This window comes from Meles meles, chromosome 4 (genome assembly GCF_922984935.1).
Source record: "Meles meles chromosome 4, mMelMel3.1 paternal haplotype, whole genome shotgun sequence".
NCBI classification, from domain to species: domain Eukaryota; kingdom Metazoa; phylum Chordata; class Mammalia; order Carnivora; family Mustelidae; genus Meles; species Meles meles.
In genome coordinates this window covers 39,177,148-39,199,964 of record NC_060069.1, presented here as the reverse complement: position 1 = coordinate 39,199,964, position 22,817 = coordinate 39,177,148, and the positions used below count along the sequence as shown (strand labels likewise).

Sequence of the window (22,817 nt, the reverse complement as noted above, 5' to 3'; positions counted from 1 at the left end):
TATTTTTTTGTATGGTGTAAAAAAAAGGTCCAGTTTGTTTGTTTGTTTCTTTCTTTTCAAGATTTTTTTTTTCCTTTCAAGATTTTATTTAAATTCAAGTTAGTTAATATATAGTGCAGTATTAGTTTCAGGGTTAGAATTTAGTGATTAAAAATCACTTGCATATAACATACAGGTGTCCTTCTTATGCCCATCATCCATTTACACACACACTGTTCCAGTGTGTCATTTAAAGGCATCGTTTCCTTCTTGATTTTTGTTTAGATGATCTGTTCCTTGATGTAAGTGGGTTGTTAAAGTTCCCTGCTATTACTGTATTATTATGGATTAGTTCCTTTATGTTTGTCATTGTTTTATGTATTTGGGTACTCCTTGGTGGGTGTATAAATATTTACAGTTGTTATGTCTTCTTGTTGGATTGTCTCCTTTATTATTATACAGAGTTATTCATTGTCTCTTGCTACAGTCTTTGTTTTAAACCCCCCTTTATCTGATATAACTATTCCACTCTGGCTTTCTTTTGACATCCATTTGCATAAGTATTTCTTCATTCCCTCACTTTGAATCTGCATGTGTCTTTAGGTCTGAAGTGAGTCTCTTATTGGCAGCATATAGATGGGTTTTATTTTTTTTTTTTATCAGTCTGTCACCTTGTATCTTTTGGTTGGAGCATTTAGTCTATTTACATTCAGAATAATTGTTGAAATGTATTTATTGCCATTTTATTATTTGTTGTGTGGTCATTTCTGGAGCTTTTCTCTGATCCTTTCTTGTCTTTCTCTGTTATGGTTTGCTGATTTTCGTTAGTGACACATTTGGATTTCTTTCTCTTTATTCTTTGCACATTTATTAGTAGTTTTTGATATAAGGTTACCATTAGGTTTGTATATAACCTCTCCTTGATATAGTTGTCTGTGTTACGTTTTAGGTCATTTAAGTTTGAACCCATTCTCTAAGAACCAACTTTTCGTTTTATTGATTTTCTCTGTTTTTCTGTTTGCAGTTTTTTTTTCCATTTTTTTAAAAATTTATTTTCAGCGTAACAGTATTCATTGTTTTTGCACCACACCCAGTGCTCCATGCAGTATGTGCCCTCCCTATTACCCACCACCTGGTTCCCCCAACCTCCCACCCTCACCCCTTCAAAACCCTCAGGTTGTTTTTCAGAGTCCACAGTCTCTCATAGTTCATCTCCCCTTCCAATTTCCTTGCATATATTTAAATAAAATGTTTACAAAAAGAGGTGGGTTTCTGCTCTAACCTTAGTTTCTTTTTTATCGGCTTGTATTTGTTTTATTTCACTCTTCTTTTTCTAATTTCATACAGCAGCAGCATAGGTTGCTGATGTAAATTCCTTTTCCTTCTTTGCTAATATATGAGTTTAATGCTGTTTGAATATTAACATTTTATTATATTATATTTAAATATTATATTTAAATTTTAGGAAAACCACATAGTTTATCAGGAAACCCTCCTGAAAGAATGGAGTTCATGGGGGTGCATAAAAAGAAAAATTTTGCAGCATGATAGGTTTATTTGGCAAGGTAGGAGAAAATAACATGCTGGCTGGGGAAGGAATGTTAGAAGTTCATGTTTGTAAATGAAGTTATGATGAAAGAAAAGAGATTAAAGATAACTTTAAAAATATTATTTGCCATTCAACATTATATATCTGTATTTTTAAATTTTATTTAGAAAATGTTGGTGGTAATTGAAGTGCAGTGCAGTTGCCACCGAAAAGAACACTATGGGGCGCCTGGGTGGCTCAGTGGTTTAAGCCTCTGCCTTCGGCTCAGGTCATGATCTCAGGGTCCTGGGATCGAGTCCCACATCGGGCTCTCTGCTCAGCAGGGAGCCTGCTTCCCTCTCACTCTCTCTGCCTGCCTCTCTGCCTACTTGCGATCTCTCTCTGTCAAATTAAAAAAAAAAAAAAAATTTTAAAAATAAAAAAAAAGAAAAGAACACTGTGTAACTATACTGTACATACTCAGATGTATTTTTAAAGACATCATGCTATTTTCTGTGTCTAATATATATCACCTATACAGTTTATTTCGCTTATAGATGATATAGTTACAGTACATGAGAAGTCTATCCATTATAGTGATTGCTGTGTTTTTTTTTTTTCTTGCAGAAATGCTGAGCCGATTGTCAGGATTAGCTAATGTTGTTTTGCATGAATTATCAGGAGAGGACACTGATGAGAATATGAGGGCTTCCCTGGACCCTGTGAGTAGCTCTATTCTGAATTAAACTGATGAGACTTATATTCCATGTTCTTCTGAGGGAAAGAATTTAAGATAGAAGGTTTTGAGCAGCCTCCATTTTGCTAGGTGGAAGGGAGGATTAAGAAAAGTATTGATACTTTATAAGTGATCCTTCTCCTGTAAATTTGTAGTCTCTGACTCACAGTGAAGGGAATCAAATCCTAGATGAATTGTTTTAACTTCTCCTCAGGTATATATCCTGTTCCCTGAAAGGTTTGAATAATAAGTGGCAGAACTGGGGCACCTTTCAGATTTGAAAATATGTTTGCTATTGTAAACTTCTCTTACAGCTTGTATTATATTTTTTGATAGCCACATGAGGAATCAAAAGAAGTCCTTAGTTTTCTGAAAGACGAGCAGTATTGCCTAGTGGTTAAGATAATTTATTCAACTGCTCCTCCACTTTATAGTTTGTTATCTTTGCTTCCTTTTATTTTTCTCTTTGGTAAAATTAGGATAATACCATAAATGAGATAATGTTTTGTTTTGTGAAATGCTTAACATTTACAAAATAATGATTTTAATGGCTATAATAATAAGTATTATTAGATCAGAGATGGAAAGATTTCTTAAGTATGGAAATGAGATGGGCAAAAGATAAAATGAAGTTGGAATGAAGAAACTCTTTTTGGACACTAATACTTATTCCCTGATGCGCTGGCAACTTTTTGTCTAAATACTAGGTATTACCCCAAGAATCTGACATGGAATTTAATGATAGGACACAAGAGGATGTTCTGGAGCGCCTGGCTTATGCTGAGCAGTTGGTGGTGGAGCTAAAAGAAATCATTAGAGAGAAGGACATTCAATTGCAGCAAAAAGATGAAGTTCTACAGGTACTGTGGTTTTTCTCTTTTCTTGCCAAGCATTGGATAAAAGATAGACACAATATTCGCTTAGATTTTTTTTTTCACTTAGATTATTGGAGAGTGTGATTCTTATTTCCCTAATACTGTAAAATGACGGCTCCTGAGAATACTTTTGTTATGTATTAGGTATGTGATGAATAAACATTTATATATTTACTGTCATTATTCTCTGACAGGAAGAAAGAAAAGCTGCTGATAACAAAATAAAAAAACTAAAACTTCATGCTAAGGCCAAATTAACTTCTTTGAATAAACACATAGAAGAAATGAAGGCACAAGGAGGGACTGTTTTGCCTACAGAACCTCAGACAGAGGAGCAAGTCTCCAAGGTATGGTAATGGGATATACTACACATTTTCTGAGTGGAAAAGTCTCCCATGATAGCAGATCTTCACAAATCACAAAAATTTATGAGGCTAAAGTAGTACAGCACTAAATGCAGTCCTTTATCGAGTTTGCAGTCTAGCTGGGCTCTGGGCCACACACACACAGAATACAAGGCCAACAGAAAATGTAGACATGAAATGTGACCTAGGCTTTCAGAGAATTAAAAAAGGCTAACAGGACAAGTAAATACCGCAGTGAGGCATTTGAATAGGAGAGGCACATTCTTTTTGGAGGAATTTCATCTTTGATTGGAAGATTAAACTGTATGGTCTGTTAAGGTTTCTGCACTCCTCAGTTCTTTAATCCAGTGACTTGACACAGAATAGTCTGTGTCCTCATATAGCCACATGGTAGCGGATTAGTTTCATCCATTGTAACTGAATCAACTAGATTGCCTTGGGTTCCTGTTGTAAGGGGTGCTTTCTAGGTTTATGACTGCCACCAGCAAAATATTTTAAGGTCGAGGTTGGAGACAGGAGTACAGAAAGTGGTGCCTTTTGAGAAATAGAGTATTGTCCCAGTACTCACTTTCATGAGTTTCCTGTACAGTTAAATCCCAAATATTCACATTTAGTCAGCCATTTGGTGAATAAGAATTTTCAATTTTTTGAAGTTTGTATAGAATATATGGAGGCTGGCATGTCACATGTGCACACTGCTATTAGCTTAGACTTAACTCTGTATAAGAAATCTGTTTATTTTTATTTTTTAAATTGTACCTTGTTTTGCTCTCTGATTCACTAGTATTCTTTTTTTTTTTTTAAATTTATATTCAATTAGCCAAAATACAGTACATCACTAGTTTCGGATGTAGAATTCAGTAATTCATCAGTTGCATGTAACACCCAGTGCTCATCACATCATGGGCCCTCGTTAATGCTCATTCACTACTATTCTTATCTCAATGTTTTTAGTTCTTGGGAAATAAGGTTGTAATTGATTCTTTAGGCACAATACTGGGGTAACTGGTTACTTTCCTAGTACCCTGATTAGTCATTCCTTTCTGGGTCTAATGTTCAGAAGACATTACTTTCCTACTTCAATAGCTTTATTTAATTTCTCAAGGCTTATTTTAGAAGCTTTTTCATTCTTCTCAAATAACTTGTTCATCTTGATTCTTTTCTTACTTCTTGGTTTTTCCTCTGGTAATTTGTTCTTGTAGCTGTGATGCCAGCCTGTCCCATGTTGCTTTGTTTCTTCTAACCGTCCCCCTACTATGATTTTTAAATTACCTATTTCGTTTTATTTTATTATCTTGTTTTTAAATTTAAGTTCAGTGAGCCAACATATACTACATCATTAATTTCAGATGTAGAGTTCAGTAATTCATCAGTTGCTCCTTGCTCAGTGGGGAGACTGCTTCTCCCTCTGCCTGCCACTCTCCCTGCCTGTGCTCACTCTCTCTGTCTTCCTGTCTGACAAATAAATAGATAAAATCTTTATTTAAAAAAAAAAAAGGAGTCTTCCGTGGTTTGTCTCCCTCTCTCATGACTTCCCAATGACTTCCCATTTGGTTTTGCCTCCTTTCCCCTAACATCCTCTGCCTTGTTTCTCAAATTCCATATATCAGTGAGATCTTACGATAATTTCTTTCTCTGATTGAGTTATTTTGCTTAGCATAGTACCCTCTAGTTCCATCCACATCACTACAAATGGCAAGATTTCTTTTTTTTCTTTGGGCAGCCGAGTATATTCCATTATATATATGTATATATATATATATATATACCACATCTTTATCCATTCATCTGTTGACGGACATCTCACCTCTTCCATAGTTTGAGCATAGTGCACATTGCTGCTATAAACATTGGGGTGCAGGTGCCCCTTTGGATCACTACATTTGTATCTTTGGAGTAAAACCCAGTAGTGCAATTGTTGGATCATAGGGTAGCTCTGTTTTCAATTTTTTGAGGAACCTCCATACTCTTTTCCAGAGTAACTGCACCATCTTGCATTCCCACCAACAGTGTAGAAGGATTCCCCATTCTATGCATCCTTGCCAACATCTGTCGTTTCCTGACTTATTAATTTTAGCCGTTCTGACTGGTGTGAAGTAGTATCTCATTATGGTTTTGATTTCTGTTTCCCTGATGCCAAGTGATGTGGAGCATTTTTTTCATGTGTCTATTAGCCATTTGTATGTCTTCTTTGGAGAAATGTCTGTTCATGTTGTCTGCCTATTTCTTGACTGGATTATTTGGTTTTTTTTGGGTGTTGAGTTGGATAAGTTCTTTGTAGATCTTGGGTACTAGCCCTTTATCTGATATGTCATTTGCAAATATCTTTTCCCATTTCATACATTGCCTTTTAGTTTTGGTGACTGTTTCCTTTGCTGTGCAGAAGCTTTTAACTTGATTAAGTCCAATAGTTCATTTTTGCTTTAGTTTTGCTTGCCTTTGGAGATGTGTTTGGCAAGAAGTTGCTGCAACCAGGGTTGAAGAGTTTGTTACCTGTATTCTCTTGGATTTTATGGATTCCTGTCTCACATTTAGGTCTTTCATCTATTTTGAGTTTGTCTTTGTGTATGGTATAAGAATATGGTCTGGTTTCATTCTTCTACATGTGGCTGTCCAGTTTTCCCGGCACCATTTATTCAAGGGACTGTCCTTTTTCCATTGGATATTCTTTCCTTCTTGTTGATGATTAGTTGATCATGGAAGTGAGGTTCTATTTCTGGGTTCTCCAATCTGTTCCACTGATCTATGTGTCTGTTTTTGTGCCACTACTGTATTGTCTTAATGATTATAGCTTTGTAATTTAACTTGAAGTCCAGCATTGTGATACCACCAGATTTTCTTTTTTCAACATTCCCCTAGCTATTTGGGGTCTTTTCTGGTTCCATACAAATTTTAGGATTATTCATTCCAGCTCTGTGAAAAATGTCGATGATATTTTGATAAGGATTGCATTGAATGTGCAGATTGCTCTGGGTAATGTAGATATTTTAACAATACTTATTGTTCCAATCCATGAGCATGGAATGTTTTTCCATTTCTCTGTGTCTTCCTCAATTTCTTTCATAAATGTTCTGTAGTTTTTAGAGTACAGATGGTTTACCTCTTTGGTTAGGTTTATTCCTAGGTATCTTACGGTTTTAGGTACAGTTGTGAATGGGATCAATTTCTTAATTTCTGTTTCTTCTGTCTTCTTAGTATATCGAAATGCAACTGATTTCTGTGTATTGATTTTATAGCCTGCCACTTTTTTGAATTCTTGTATGAGTTCTAGCAATTTTGGGGTGGAATCTTTTGGGTTTTCCATATTGAGTATCATATCATCTGCCAAGAGTGAGAGTTTGACTTCTTTGCCAATTTGGATGCTTTAATTTCTTTTTGTTATCTGATTGCTGAGGCTAGGACTTCTAGTACTGTGTTGAATAGCTGTGGTGATAGTGGACATCCCTTCCATGTTCCTGATAGGGGAAAAGCTCTCAGTTTTTCTCCATTGAGAATGATACTCACTGTGGGCTACTCATATGTGGCTTTTATGATACTGAGGTTTGTTCCCTCTATCCCTACATTGTGAAGAGTTTTAAGAAAGGAACCTGTACTTTGTTGAATACTTTTCCTGCATCTGTTGAGGGGATCATATGGTTCTAGTCCTTACTTTTATTTATGTTGTATATCACATTTGTGGATGTTGACTACTTTTGCAGCCCGAGAATAAATCCCAGTTGGCTGTGGTGAATAATCCTTTTAAGGATCCTCTTTGCTAGTATTTTGGTGAGAATTTTTACATCCATGTTCATAAGATATATTGGTCTGTAATTCTCCTTTTTGGTGGGGTCTTTATCTGGTTTTGGGATCAAAGTAATTCTGGCCTCATAGAATGACTTTGAAGTTTTCCTTCTGTTCTGTTTTTTGAAACAGCTTCAGAAGAGTAGGTAGTAGTTCTTCAAATGTTTAGAATTTCCCTGGGAAGCCATCTGGCCCTGGACTCTTCTTTGTTGGGAAATTTTTTTTATTTTTAGAGATTTTATTTATTTATTTGACAGACAGAGATTACAAATAGGCAGAGAGGAGGCAGAGAGAGAGAGGAGGAAGCAGGCTCCCTGCTAAGCAGAGAGCCCAATGCGGGGCACGTTCCCAGGACCCTGGGATCATGATCTGAGCCGAAGGCAGAGGCATTAACCCATGGAGCCATCCAGGTGCCCCTGTTGGGAAATTTTTGATTACTATTTCAGCTTCCTTGCTGGTTATGGGTCTGTTCAGGTTTTCTGTTTTTTACCTCATTCAGTTTTGGTAGTTTATATGTCTCTCGGAATGCATCTGTTTCTTCCAGATTGCCTAATTTGTTGGCATATAGTTGCTCATAATATGTTCTTACAGTTGTTTGTGTTTCTCTGATGTTGGCTGTGTTTTATCCTCTTTCATTCATGATTTTATTCATTTGGGTTCTTTCTCTTTTCTTTTTGATAAGTCTGGCTAGGGGTTTATCAATCTTATTAATTCTTTCAAAAAGAACCAGCTCCTGGTTTCATTGATCTGTTCTGCTGTTCATCTAGTTTGTATTTCATTGATTTCTTATCTAATCTTTATTAGTTCTCTTCTCCTGCTGGGTTTAGGCTTTGATTGATGTTTTTTCTCCAGCTTCTTTAGGTGTAAGGTTAGGTTGTGTATTTGAGACTTTCTTGTTGCTTGAGAAATGCTTGTATTGCTGTATACTTCCCTCTTAGGATAGTCTTTGCTGCATCCCAAAGGTTTTGAATAGTTGTGTTTTCATTTTCAATTGTTTCATGAATTTTTTTAAATTCCTAATTTCCTGGTTGATCCATTCATTCTTTAGTAGGATGCTCATTAGCCTCCACGTATTAGAGTTCTTTCCAGAGTTGTTCTTGTGATTGAGGTCCAGTTTCAAAGCATTGTGGTTTGAAAATATACAGAGTATGATCCCAGTTTTTTGGTACTCGTTGAGATCTGATTTGTGACCCAGTGTGTGATCTATTCTAGAGAATGTTCCATGTACAGTTGAGAAGAATGTGCGTTCTGCTGCTTTAGGATGGAATGCTGTGAATGTATCTGCGAACTCTGGTCCAGTGGTCATCAAATTCCTGTTTCCTTCTTCTGCTTAAATGATCTGTCCATTTCAGTGAGGGGGGTGTTAAAGTCCCTACTATTACTATATTATTATTGATTTGTTTCTTCAGTTTTGTTATTAATTGGCTCATTTAATTGGCTACTCCCATGTTACGGGCATAAATATTTACCATTGTTAGGTCTTCTAGTTGGATAGTCCCTTAATTATGATGAGTGTCCATCCTCATCTCTTATTATAGTCTTTGGTTTAAAATCTGGTTTGATGTAAGGATTACTACCCCAACTTTCTTTTGATGTCCGTTAGCATGATAAATGGTTTTCTACCCCCTCACTTTAAATCTGGAGGTGTCTTTGGGTCTAAAATGAGTCTCTTGTAGATAGCATATGGATAGGTCTTGCTTTTTTATCTAGCTTGATACCCCGTGTCTTTTGATTGGACTATTTACATTTACATTCAGAGTAACTGTTGAAAGATATGAATTTAGTGCCATTGTATTACCTGTAAAGTCACTGTTTCTGTATATTGTCTGTTTCTTTCTGGTCTGTGTTACTTTTGGGTTCTGTCTTTGCTTAAAGTATCCCTTATAATTATTTCATATAGGGTTGGTTTGGTGGTCACAAATTCTTTTAGTTTCTGTTTGTCCTGGAAGCTTTTTATCCCTCTTTCTATTTTGAATGACATCCTAGCCCTGGAAAGTATTCTTGGCTGCATATTTTTCCCATTTAGCACCCTGAATATATCATGCCAGTCCTTTCTGGCCTGCCAGGTCTCTGTGGATAGGTCTTCTGCCTGTCTGATCTTTCTACCCTTGTAGGTTATAGATCTCTTGTCCCCTAGCTGCTTTCAGGATTTTCTCTCTGTGTCTGAGATTTGTAAGTTTCACTATTATATGTTGGGGTGTTGACTTACTTTTATTGATTTTGAGGGGGGTTCTCTGTGTCTCCTGGACTTGGATGCCTATTTCTTTGCCCAGTTTAAGGAAGTTCGCTGCTCTAATTTGCTCCAGAATACCTTCTGCCCCTCTTGCTCTTCCTTCTTCCTCTAGAACCCCAGTAATTCTAATATTGCTTTGCTTTATGGTGTTGCTGATCTTTCGAATCCTCCCCTCATGATCCAGTAACCATTTTTCTCACTTTTGCTTCGTTTCTTTATTATCCATAATTTTATCTTCTATGTCACTTATTCTCTCTTCTGCCTCATTTATCCTGGCAGTAAGAGCTTCCATTGTTGATTGTATCTCATCAATTCTGGTGTTTTTTTTCCAACCTGATTAGATCTTAGTTCTTTTATTTCTCCAGAAAGGGATTCTCTAGTGGTTTCTATGCTTTTTTCAGCTGGTATCTTTATAATCATTGTTCTGAATTCTGTCTCTAACATCTTACCAATATCCATATATATAAAGCCTCCGGCAGTAATTACTGCCCCTTGTTCTTTTTTTTCTTGCAATTTTTCCTTCTTCGTCTTTTTGTCCAGAGAAGAATACGTGAACAAGAGAACAAAAAAGAAGTAAAAAATAAAAATATCAACGATGACCCCAGCAAAATATACAGTAAGCATATCAGAAGAGATTAGAAACCAAAAAAGAAAAAATAAATAAAAAGGGAAAAAAGAGATTATAATCAAACAGGTAGACAGAACAGGGTGATACACTTGGACCTGGGTATATTTTGAACTTTTTGTTAGAAGAAACTTTATCCCAAAATTGCAAATAAAGGAAAACATATATATAGAAATAAAATTGAATGTAGTGAAAGGAGGTAAAAAATGAAGAATAAGGAGGGGGAGTCAAGATGGCGGGGAAGTAGGAGGAGGCACCGTTTCAACCTGTACCCTAAACTGAGCTGATTACCTACCAAAGAACTCCGACCACCCATGAAATCAGCCTGAGATCAGAATTATACACGTCTGGATCTCTACAGGAGCAGAAGACGCCAGTGGCAGGTAAAGCCGACTGGGAGCGTCGGACCGATATTGGAAGATAAACAAAAGGAGGGAGCCACCAGCGGTGACTGATTGGAAAGTAATACCCCAATACGAGAGTGCCCTGCGTCTGGGGACCGGCATTAACTTGGAGTCTGGTTGAAAGCACTCAAAAAACAAAGAGCAAAGGATCGCGGGGGTAATAGTGGGAACCTGAGCGGTTAGGGTCAGGGACCTAAGTCCCTGGACCCAGGACAGCCTCCCCTGGCGCTGAGCCAGAGAGAGTGCGGCGGAGAAATCAGGTCTCCGTCCCTGAGCCGCGTGTGCCTGAACGCCAGCGCTCCCGAGAACAAGTGGGGTCTGGCTCCTGTGAGGGGCTAGGAGCCTGGCCAGAGGGCAATCCTGAAACGCGCGCGTCCTACACCCTCCCTTGGGAGAGGTGCTCATAGGCGCTAGCCTGGAGCTCTGGCATCTGGAAAAACCAGACATTCCCAGCCCGGGACAGTGGGAAAATCTCAGTGTGCGATCTTTGCTCGGAACCTCTCTGGCAGTCTGGAGCTGCCCAGACAGCCACCGCTGCCCTGGTTTTGGGTACAACGAGATGCTCCTGCATCCCCAGGGACAGTGACTCAGAACCGACTCTGCCAGCAGCTCTTGTAAAACATTCTGAGGCTTCTCTCTGAGAGGGAGGTCGGGGTGCAGTTTGCTCTCCTCTAAACCTCCAAAAACCATCAAAAGCTGTCAAGGCAAGAGAAAGCAGATGAAAGAACATAAAAACCCCCAGAGAACAAAAGCCTGAAAAAAACAGTTTCCTCAGAGCCCACCCCCTTGAGGGGAGCGGGAGGACCTAACTCAGGGAACATCATTGTCTGAAAATCCACGTGGCAGGCCCCTTCCCCAGAAAACCAACCAGGAAGGAAGGAAGGAAGAAAAAAAAAAGACTACAAGAGAACACCACCACTACTTCATAAATACAACTTTTATTTTTAACTCTTTACCAATATTCTGGTTCTTTTTTTTATACATACAGATAATTTTTTAACCTATTTACCACCACACTGAGATGTCCAGTACATCAAATTCTTTAATAACCTTCTAACCTGAACTTTTTGATACATACACCCGTGTTTTTCTTTTGCTTTTCTATTTTTTAATTCTGTTCTAATTTTAACTTAGTTTAGTCTAGTTTATTCTTTTTTAATTTTTATTTTCTACTATACATATAGAGTTAAACTTCAAGGTAATCCCCTTTCCCCAATCAATGCTACCCCTGTAGGCAAACCAGTTTCTAATCCCCCTGTAACTTAGGAAAGTTGAGTCCCTTAACAAAAACATCAAGATACATTCAGGAAGAATCAAAATAACCTTCCTCACCCACATTGAGAATTTATAACCACTCTCCCAATTTTTCCTTCTGTCAGTGTTTCTGTGAATTTGTGTTTGTCTTGATAATATATAAATCTTATACTTGGGGTTCTTTCTGATGAGGTTCTTCCCTTTTTTTTGCTTACATATATATATTTTTTTCTCTTGTCATATACTTTTATCAGTCTTTTTGTTTGTTTTTGTTTGTATACTTCACAAATCTTACCTTGTGGCCCATTTGGGCTGAGCCTTCTCTTTTATCTTCCCTTTTTTTCCTATCTCTCCCTCTCTCTCTCTCTTTTCCTTTTTTCTTTTCCCTTTTTTTTCTTTCTTCTTCTCTATTTCTTTTTCTTTTCTTATTTTCTCTCATTTGGGTGGGGAATCCTGATAGCACAGAAGCGTTCCAGGGTGCACATTGACTACACCACAATGGATAAGTCCAGCTGCATCTGTTCATTCATCTCTTACCAAAATGACTAGGAGGAGGAATACCCAACAGAAGAAAAATACAGAGGATGGGCCTTCTGCAACAGAGCTAATGGCTATCGACATAGACAATATGTCAGAAAAGGAATTCAGACTAACAATTATCCAGGCAATAGCTAGGTTGGAGAAAGCCATGGATGACCAAACAGAATTGATTAGGGCAGAACTGAAAGCCACCAGGGATGATGTTCACAAAGTTAGGGCAGATAAATTAGATTTTAAACTAAAGACTGTAGTCAGAGATACAGAAGGACACTACATAATTCTTAAAGGGACTATCCGCCAAGATGATCTAACAATTGTGAATATCTATGCCCCCAATATGGGAGCACCCAATTCCATAAGAAAACTATTAAGATAAAGAGTCATATTGATATGAATACAATAATAGTAGGAGATCTTAATACGCCTCTCTCAGAAATAGATCATCGAAGCAGAAAATTAATAAAGAAATAAGAGCATTGAATGAAACATTGGACCAGATGGACCTCATCGACATATACAGAACATTCCACCCGAAAACAACAGAGTACTCATTCTTCTCAAGTGCACATGGAACCTTCTCCAGAATAGACCACATACTGTGTCACAAAGCAGGACTCAATTGATACCAAAAGACTGACATTATTCCCTGCATATTCTCCGATCACAATGCTTTGAAACTGGAACTCAATCACAAGCAAAAGTTCAGAAGGAACTCAAACACCTGGAAGCTAAAGACCACCTTGCTTAAGAATGCTTGGATCAACCAGGAGATCAAAGAAGAACTTAAACAATTCATGGAAACCAATGAGAATGAAGACACTTCGGTCCAAAACCTATGGGATACAGCAAAGGCGGTTCTAAGGGGGAAATACATAGCCATCCAAGCCTCCCTCAAAAACAGAAAAATCCAGAATACACCAGCTGTCTCTACACCTTAAAGAACTGGAGAATCAACAACAAATCAAACCAACTCCACATGCAAGAAGGGAAATAATGAAGATTAGAGCAGAGATCAATGAGGTAGAAACGAGAGATACAGTAGAACGTATCAATGAAACTAGAAGCTGGTTTTTTGAAAGAATCAATAAGATAAACCCTTGGCCACACTAATCCAAAAGAAAAGAGAGAAAGCCCAAATTAATAAAATGATGAATGAAAAGGGAGAGATCACAACTAACACCAAGGAAATAGAAACCATCATCAGAAATTATTACCAACAGTTATATGCCAATAAGCTAAGCAACCTAGATGAAATGGATGCATTTCTGGAAAACTACAAACTCCCAAAATTGAACCAGAAAGAAATTGACAACCTGAATAGACCGATATCTAGTAACGAGATTGAAGCAGTGATCAAAAACCTCCCAAAAAACAAGAGCCCAGGACCTGACGGATTCCCTGGGGAATTCTACCAAACTTTCAAAGAAGAAATAACCCCAATTCTCCTGAAGCTGTTCCAAAAAATTGAAGCAGAAGGAAAACTTCCAGACTCTTGTTATGAAGCCAGCATTACCCTGATCCCCAAACCAGGGAAAGACCCTACCAAAAAGGAGAATTTCAGACCAGTATCACTGATGAGTATGGATGCAGCGATTCTCAACAAGATCCTAGCAAACAGGATCCAGCAGCACATTCAAAAGATTATCCACCATGACCAGGTGGGATTCATCCCTGGGTTGCAAGGTTGGTTCAACATTCGCAAATCAATCAATGTGATAGAACAAATCAATAAGAGAAGAGAGAAGAACCACATGGTCCTCTCAATTGATGCAGAAAAAGCGTTTGACAAAATCCAGCATCCGTTCCTGATGAAAACACTTCAAAGTATAGGGATGAAGGGAACATTCCTGAACTTCATAAAATCTATCTATAAAAGACCCATAGCAAATATCATCCTCAATGGGAAAAAGCTTGCAGCCTTCCCATTGACATCAGGAACACGACAAGGATGCCCACTCTGACCACTCTTGTTCAACATAGTATTAGAAGTTCTAGCATCGGCAATCAGACAACAAAGAGAAATCAAAGGTATCCAAATTGGCAAAGAAGAAGTCAAACTCTCTCTCTTCGCAGATGACGTGACTCTTTATATGGAAAACCCCAAAGACTCCACCCCCAAACTACTAGAACTCATACAGCAATTCTGTAACATGGCAGGATACAAAGTCAATGTGCAGAAATCAGTGGCTTTCTTATACACTAACAATGAAAATACAGAAAGGGAAATTAGAGAATCGATTCCATTTACTATAGCACCAAGAACCATAAGATACCTGGGAAGAAACCTAACCAAAGAGGTAAAGGACCTGTACTCGAGGAACTACAGAACACTCATGAAAGAAATTGAAGAAGACACAAAAAGATGGAAGACTGTTCCATGCTCTTGGATTGGAAGAATAAACATTGTTAAAATGTCTGTACTGCCTAGAGCAATCTGTACTTTTAATGCCATTCCGATCAAAATTCCACCGGTATTTTTCAAAGAGCTGGAGCAAATAATCCTATAATTTGTATGGAATCAGAAGAGACCCGGAATTGCTAAGGAAATGTTGAGAAATAAAAATAAAACTGGCGGCATCATGTTACCCGATTTCAAGCTTTACTACAAAGCTGTGATCACCAAGACAGCGTGGTACTGGCATAAAAACAGACACATAGACCAGTGGAACAGAGTGGAGAGCCCAGATATGGACCCTCAACTGTATGGTGAAATAATCTTCGACAAAACAGGAACAAATATTCGGGGAAAAAGACAGTCTCTTCCATAAATGGTGCTGGGAAAACTGGACAGTGATATGTAGAAGAATGAAACTCGACCATTCTCTTACACCGTACACAAAGATAAAGTCGAAATGGATAAAAGACCTCAACGTGAGACAGGAATCTATCAGAATCCTAGAGGAGAACATAGGCAGTAACCTCTTCGATATCAGCCCCAGCAACTTCTTTCAAGATATGTCTCCAAAGGCGGCGCCTGGGTGGCTCAGTGGATTAAGCCGCTGCCTTCGGCTCAGGTCATGATCTCAGGGTCCTGGGATCGAGCCCCGCATCGGACTCTCTGCTCCGTGGGGAGCCTGCTTCCTCCTCTCTCTCTCTGCCTGCCTCTCTGCCTACTTGTGATCTCTCTGTGTCAAATAAATAAATAAAATCTTTAAAAAAAAAAAAAAGATATGTCTCCAAAGGCCAAGGAAACAAAAGTGAAAATGAACGTTTGGGACTTCATCAAGATCAAAAGCTTCTGCACAGCAAAGGAAACAGTTACCAAAACAAAGAGGCAACCCACGGAATGGGAGAAGATATTTGCAAATGACAGTACAGACAAAAGGTTGATATCCAGGATCTATAAAGAACTTCTCAAACTCAACACACACAAAACAGATAATCATATCAAAAAATGGGCAGAAGATATGAACAGACACTTCTCCAACGAACACATACAGATGCTATGAGACACATGAAAAAATGTTCATCATCACTAGCCATCAGGGAGATTCAAATTAAAACCACATTGAGATACCACCTGACACCAGTTAGAATGGCCAAAATTAGCAAGACAGGAAACAACGTGTGTTGGAGAGGATGTGGAGAAAGGGGAACCCTCTTACACTGTTGGTGGGAATGCAAGTTAGTGCAGCCACTTTGGAGAACAGTGTGGAGATTCCTGAAGAAATTAAGAATAGAGCTTCCCTATGACCCTGCAATTGCACTGCTGGGTATTTACCCCAAAGATACAGATATAGTGAAAAGAAGGGCCATCTGTACCCCAAATGTTTATTGCAGCAATGGCTACGGTCGCCAAACTGTGGAAAGAAGCAAGATGCCCTTCAATGGATGAATGGATAAGGAAGATGTGGTCCATATACACAATGGAGTATTATGCCTCCATCAGAAAGGATGAATACCCAACTTTTGTAGCAACATGGACGGGACTGGAAGAGATTATGCTGAACGAAATAAGTTAAGCAGAGAGAGTCAAGTATCATATGGTCTCACTTATTTGTGGAGCATAACAAATAACATGGAGGACATGGGGAGATGGAGAGGAGAAGGAGTTGAGGGAAACTGGAAGGGGAGATGAATCATGAGAGACTATGGACTCTGAAAAACAACCAGAGGGTTTTGACGGGGCGGGGGGTTGGGAGGTTGAGGAACCAGGTGGTGGGTAATAGGGAGGGCATGTACTGCATGGAGCACTGGGTGTGATGCCAAAACAATGAACACTGTTATGCTGTAAATAAACAAATAAAAGAAAATAAAATTATAAAAAAAAAGAAGAAGAAATCCATAAAATGTAAATGTAAAATGAAAATTAAAAAAAGATTTAAAGAGAGTTGATAAAATAAGCTAGTTGAAAGGGAAAAAAAGGAAAATTTTAAACTGAAAGATTAAAGAATTGTGAGAAGAAAACCCTTGAGTTCTATATACTGTTTTCCCCTAGTGCAGGAGTTTTTCAGTTTTGTGTGATCCATAAACTTGGTTTTAACCTAGTGTTCCTGCTGGTCCTCTGGGGAAAGGGCCTTTTGCACTGATTCTCAGGTGTCTTTGCCTGGGCAGAGTTGCAGTGCCCCTTGCCATGGGGCCGGACTCAGTGTAAGTTGCTTAGGGTTGCTTTATGTGGCTTTTGTTTCCTTCAGGCTCTTTGTGCTGCTTTAGAGGGTAAGAAAGAAATGGTGGCACCCTAATCTCCAGCCCTGGAGCTAAAGATCGAGGCCCCACTCTTCAGCACAACCTCATGGAAAAGCAGTCATTCCCTATTGTGTGCACCAAACTACAGATTCTTATGGTACACCCCTGCACCAATCCTCCCAGGAGAGAGGGTGCTGGTCAGACCAGGCTGGCTGCTTTTCTGGGCCCCTGCTCAGGGAGTGGTTGCCTCATCATGCCTGTACCTGCCCTGCTCCTCCCTGGGGAAGAAGCAGGGTCTCACAATGGTTTTGCTGCTTTCTGCATCCCTGCTGGGAGAGTGGTCGATACACAGTGGCACGGTTCAGGTTTATGGGAACACAAGCTGAGAGGCCACTCTGGGGCTTGCTAATAATTGTAGTCTGCTTCCCTGCTCCAGTGCTTGGGAACTCTGCTGCACTCGCAAACGCCCATTTGTTCTGTGACCACAGGATCCTGAGACCACACTGTCCCATCTAGGATTGTGTCCTACTTTGCCATCTGAGCACTTGACCTGCAGGGATGTCCCCCACTGGAGCACACTTCTAAAAGTTGTGATTTTGCACTCCGCTGCTATATCACTTTCTAGTAGCTGGCTTCCTGAGACTCCCTCCCCATCAGTTTATCTTCTGGTATATACCCATTCATTTCTCTTCTCCTACCTCGCAGAAAGTGGTAGATTTTCTATTTGTAGAATTGCAGCCATTCTTTTCTTAGATCTCAGATTGAATTCACAGGTGTTCAGAATGATTTGATATCTAGCTGAAGTTAAGGGACCAGGTGAAATGAGGGGCCTCTGCTCTCCACCATCTTCCCTCTTCCTCTTAAATTATCTATTTTATACTCTGCTTTTTTTTTTTTTTAAGGCCTGAGACCTTAAACAAATCAACACTTAGAGCTTCATTTCTTCCCTTTGTTAAATAAGAGGGCTGAATCAAATGATTTCTATGTTTCAGTCATAGCAGCTGTACACTCTTGTATACCCATTATAGAGCTACATATTCTCTGAAAAGTATAGTTGAAGAGATTAGGGCAATCCTCAGATGTTTGACCAACAGTTATGTAGAAGAAAGTATAAAATTATTTTGTGTAGTTCTAAGAAGCAGAATTGGTTGATTTTAGTGTGGTGAATTTAGTAGGGAGGGAGAGTCTGGTTCAGTCTGAGGAAGAGCTTTTGGGGAAAACAGCAGACCTGAAAGATTTGGATTTCCTCTTAGTAAGTCTTGTATGATGTTTTGCTCCTCACTTAACAGCATCTGTGCATTCCTGGATTCTGTCCTCTGGTTCTTCAAGGCAGTGGGATAAGTTTTCTATTGAAAGTTTTAGTCCTGTGTGGTGCTGACTGGTTTTGTTCTCAGACTAAATACCATAAAAAGGGAAACTTGATGTCATTTCTTCAAAGTATTGACTGCCTTCCAGTATCTTCCAGATTTTGGTTGTCCTCTTGCATTTTCAAGTAGCTATTTTTCTATCATGTCCAGAGTTGATAGCTGTTATCTGAGGGAGGATGAATCTAAGAGGAGCTACGTGGCCATACTTTAAAATGGGAAGACTCTTAAGATTCCTTCCTGGTTGTTAGGTCAGGTGTTATTTCTTGCTCCCATTTATAAAACTATAATCAAATGGTTATAGGGCAAGTTAGAGCAAAAGATCGAATATGTATTAATTATAGTTCTTTATTTATTTATTTTTTTAAAGGTTTTATTTATTCACCTGACAGAGATCACAAGTAGGCAGAGAGGCAGGCAGAGAGAGAGGAAGGGAAGCAGGGTCCCTGCTGAGTAGAGAAGCCTGACGTGGGGTTCGATCCCAGGACCCCGAGATCATGACCTGAGCCGAAGGCAGAGGCTTTAACCCACTGAGCCACCCAGGCGCCCCTATAGTTCTTTTAAATAAATGACTTTATCTCCTTCCTTTTCAGCATGATAAGAGTTCTACGGAGGAAGAGACAGAAGTAGAAAAGATAAAACATAAACTCCAGGAGAAGGAGGAACTAATTAGCTGTTTGCAAGCCCAACTTTCCCAGGCACAGGCAGAGCAAACTATACAGGTAGGGGTGTTAAGTCACCTTTTAGTCATTAAGTTGATGAATTGCTAAAACCCAGTAGATTATTATATGACAAATACATTTTTCTAGATGGCCAATGGATATTTACCTATGTATGTATCAATTTACTTTCTTCTTCCCTTTCCTTCTCTCATCAACTTCCTTTCCTTCCTACCTAAGTCTAGTAATTGAGTGTTTGCCATTCTTGGTTGAGGTTTGTGGAGATCCAGTATGCCCTTTAATATATGGTTTCACATATTTTTATTTCAGAAGAATTTTTTTCAGAGAAGGGAAAAATGAAACAAGATGGGATCAGGAGGGAGAGAAACCATAAGAGACTCTTTTTTTTTTTTTTTAAAGATTTTATTTATTTATTTGACAGAGAGACACACAGCAAGAGAGGGAACACAAGCAGGGGAAGTGGGAGAGAGAGAAACAAGTTTCCCGCCGAGCAGGCAGCCCGATGTGGGGCTCAATCCCAGGACCCAGGGATCCTGACTTGAGCTGAAGGCAGATGCTAATCAACTGAGACATCCAGGCGCCCTGGGATTACAGAATTTTAAGTCAGATTACTTGCTAATGATTAGAACGCCCTTCTCAATCCAGTAACAACTGACTTTCCCCAAATGTATTTTTAGCTAGTATTCCCATCACCTTCTCTACTGTAGTCACATGGCGTTATTCTCTCCTCTCACTTGTGGCAGAATTCCTGGGTCCATGTTCACTTTTGTTCCTTCAGTCATGAGTAGTGTCTCCCTGTTTTTCTCTGGGCACATCATTACTCATCTGAAAGAGCATGAGCTTTAGAGCTAGGCAGACTTGCATTAAGAGCTCAGTTGAGTCCTAGTCTTCTCATTGGAAAAATGGATTTAATAAGAGAATCTGCATAAAGTACAGTCCGTTAGAGGAACTTCAAGATGTCAGTTCTTTCCATCTCTTTCACAAAATCTCGCTTCTGTATTTTTCAGGATCGTTGTAGGAAAAAGTAGTTCTCCTCAGTTTGTGTTTTCATATGATTTGATGAAGCTTCTATTAGAGATCTTTTATTATTATATATTTATGTATGTATGTGCTTGTCATACCTGCTGGACTTTCAGCTGTTTGAAGGTAGGAGTCCTGACTCACTCACCTTTGATCCTCAGTGCCTTTGATGAAGTTCTAGAACCTAGGTGAGGTGCGGTGGGCTGATGTCCGGAGCCGATGACCAAGAAAGAATTCTTGAAACATCTTTGGTGCAAAATGGTGGTTTATAAAAGCACGGGGACAGGACCCGTGGGCAGAAAGAGCTGCTGCCCATAAGAGACTCTTAATCTCAGAAAACAAACTGAGGATTGCTGGGGGTCAGAGGGTCGGGAGAGGGTGTTTAAGTTATGAACATTGGGGAGGGTATGTGCTATGGTGAGTGCTGTGAAGTGTGTAAACCTGGCGATACCCCTGTACCCCTGGGGCTGTACCCCTGGGGCTAATAATACATTATATATTAATTTTTAAAAAATTATATAGTTTGTGGTATTTGGTCTGTTTTCTTATCTAGGGACTTCTAATATCTGTATGTTCCTTCTTTGATTATCTTTAGTATTTGTCAATTACTCTCAATTCCTTTTTATTTCTTTGTTCATTTTAAAGTTTCTTCTTTATTTGTCCTTCACCTAAGTCTTTCTGTTTTGTGTTTATTTACTTTTGTGTTCCTTCTTATTTAAACTTCTTTTTTTGAATTTTTTTCATACATATGAAATTTTTCCTAATTTCAGTCATCTCATTTCTGATTTTTCTGATTCTGATTATGCTGTTTTTCTGTGTCTTATACAATTTTCTTAATTTTTAAAATACATTTTGAGATAGAGTACAGTTTTGATTTGTTTTTTGAACATGCCTCTGGTCTGTTATTATCTCTATATTGTTTTGCTCCTTAGCCTTTTTTTTTTTTAATAGTAACTTTGTATGAAGTTTCACCTTGACCCTTTGATATTCCTCACTTTCGTGGGCAATTAATTTTTCTAAACTTTTGGAAGTAGCCTTGGTTCAGGAAAGCTTTTCTTTACTTAGCAGACCTCTTTCTTTTGTTCTTTTTGTATTGTGTCCAAATATTTGGCAGCTGGATTTCCTGGTTTTCTTTCTCCTCTCCTTCACTTTGGCCTATACCAACATTGTGCAATAGTAATATAATGTAAGCCACATGTAGAATTTAAAATTTTGTAGCAGAAATAGGTAAAATTAATTTTAACAATGTATTTCATTATATATATATTCAATATATTCAAAATATACTTTTGAGATTAATAGAATGATTATTTTTGTGTTATTTTATTTATTTATTTTTGCATTGTCTGATTTGGTGTGTATTTTTACATTGTATCTCAATTTGGATTAATAAATTCTCATTGGAAATACTTCTTCTCTGTTTAGATTTCATAAAATATCCAGTTGAGAAAATAGATTAATACACTTAAATTGTTCCAGACATATGTAAAAGCTTCCTAATAACTGAACCGAGGGCTGAAACATCGTTTTTCTTAAGATCTGCTTAAGTATCAACTGTGACTCATGCTATCTGCATGAAGTATTCAAATAAATACATTACAATGATACGTGAGTATGTAGGAAAAAAATCTTTCAAACTGAATGAGTTTCTTGTAATACTAGGAAGAGCATGCACCCTTGTTACTTGTATAACAATTTAAGAGTACTAGACATTGGGGCGCCTGGCTGGCTCAGTGGATTAAGCCGCTGCCTTCAGCTCAGGTCATGATCTCAGGGTCCTGGGATCGAGCCCCGCATCGGGTTCTCTGCTCCGCAGCGAGCCTGCTTCCTCCTCTCTCTCTGCCTGCCTCTCTGCCTACTTGTGATCTCTCTCTCTGTCAAATAAATAAATAAAATCTTTAAAAAAAAAAAAAGAGTACTAGACATTATGCAATAAGGTGAAATATAGTTGTACTTAATGGGAAAATAACTTACAGTTCAATTAATTAAAATTAAATAATATTCATGCAAGAAGGGAAATAATCAAGATTAGAGCAGAGATCAATGAGGTAGAAACGAGAGATACAGTAGAACGTATCAATGAAACTAGAAGCTGGTTTTTTGAAAGAATCAATAAGATCGATAAACCATTGGCCACACTAATCCAAAAGAAAAGAGAGAAAGCCCAAATTAATAAAATTATGAATGAAAAGGGAGAGATCACAACTAACACCAAGGAAATAGAAACCATCATCAGAAATTATTACCAACAGTTATATGCCAATAAGCTAAGCAACCTAGATGAAATGGATGCATTCCTGGAAAGCTACAAACTCCCAAAATTGAACCAGGAAGAAATTGACAACCTGAATAGACCAATATCTAGCAATGAGATTGAAGCAGTGATCAAAAACCTCCCAAAAAACAAGAGTCCAGGACCTGATGGATTCCCTGGGGAATTCTACCAAACTTTCAAAGAAGAAATAACCCCAATTCTCCTGAAGCTGTTCCAAAAAATTGAAGCAGAAGGAAAACTTCCAGACTCTTTTTTTTTCCCATTTTATTTATTTTTTTCAGCATAACAGTATTCATTGTTTTTGCACAACACCCAGTGCTCCATGCAAAACGTGCCCTCCCTATTACCCACCACCTGTTCCCCCAACCTCCCACCCCTGACCCTTCAAAACCCTCAGGTTGTTTTTCAGAGTCCATAGTCTCTTATGGTTCACCTCCCCTCCCCAATGTCCATCAGACTCTTTTTATGAAGCCAGCATTACCCTGATCCCCAAGCCAGGCAAAGACCCTACCAAAAAGAATTTCAGACCAATA

At 38.5% G+C, this 22,817-nt stretch overlaps 1 protein-coding gene across 5 annotated transcripts in view; it reads left to right on the top strand.

The window, feature by feature from the left end:
• GOLGB1 (golgin B1) overlaps positions 1 to 22,817 on the top strand; it is a 123,792-nt gene that overhangs the window by 20,633 nt on the left and 80,342 nt on the right. For 4 of the 5 annotated variants that reach the window (XM_046001730.1, XM_046001729.1, XM_046001728.1 and 1 more), the window contains exons 2-5: positions 2,135 to 2,229; positions 2,951 to 3,103; positions 3,313 to 3,465; positions 18,903 to 19,031. In XM_046001730.1, coding sequence (XP_045857686.1) covers positions 2,137 to 2,229; positions 2,951 to 3,103; positions 3,313 to 3,465; positions 18,903 to 19,031 — 528 coding nt within the window. In that variant the 5' untranslated portion in view covers positions 2,135 to 2,136. The remainder of the gene's footprint in view (positions 1 to 2,134; positions 2,230 to 2,950; positions 3,104 to 3,312; positions 3,466 to 18,902; positions 19,032 to 22,817) is intronic. The other variant, XM_046001731.1, reaches the window with a different exon arrangement.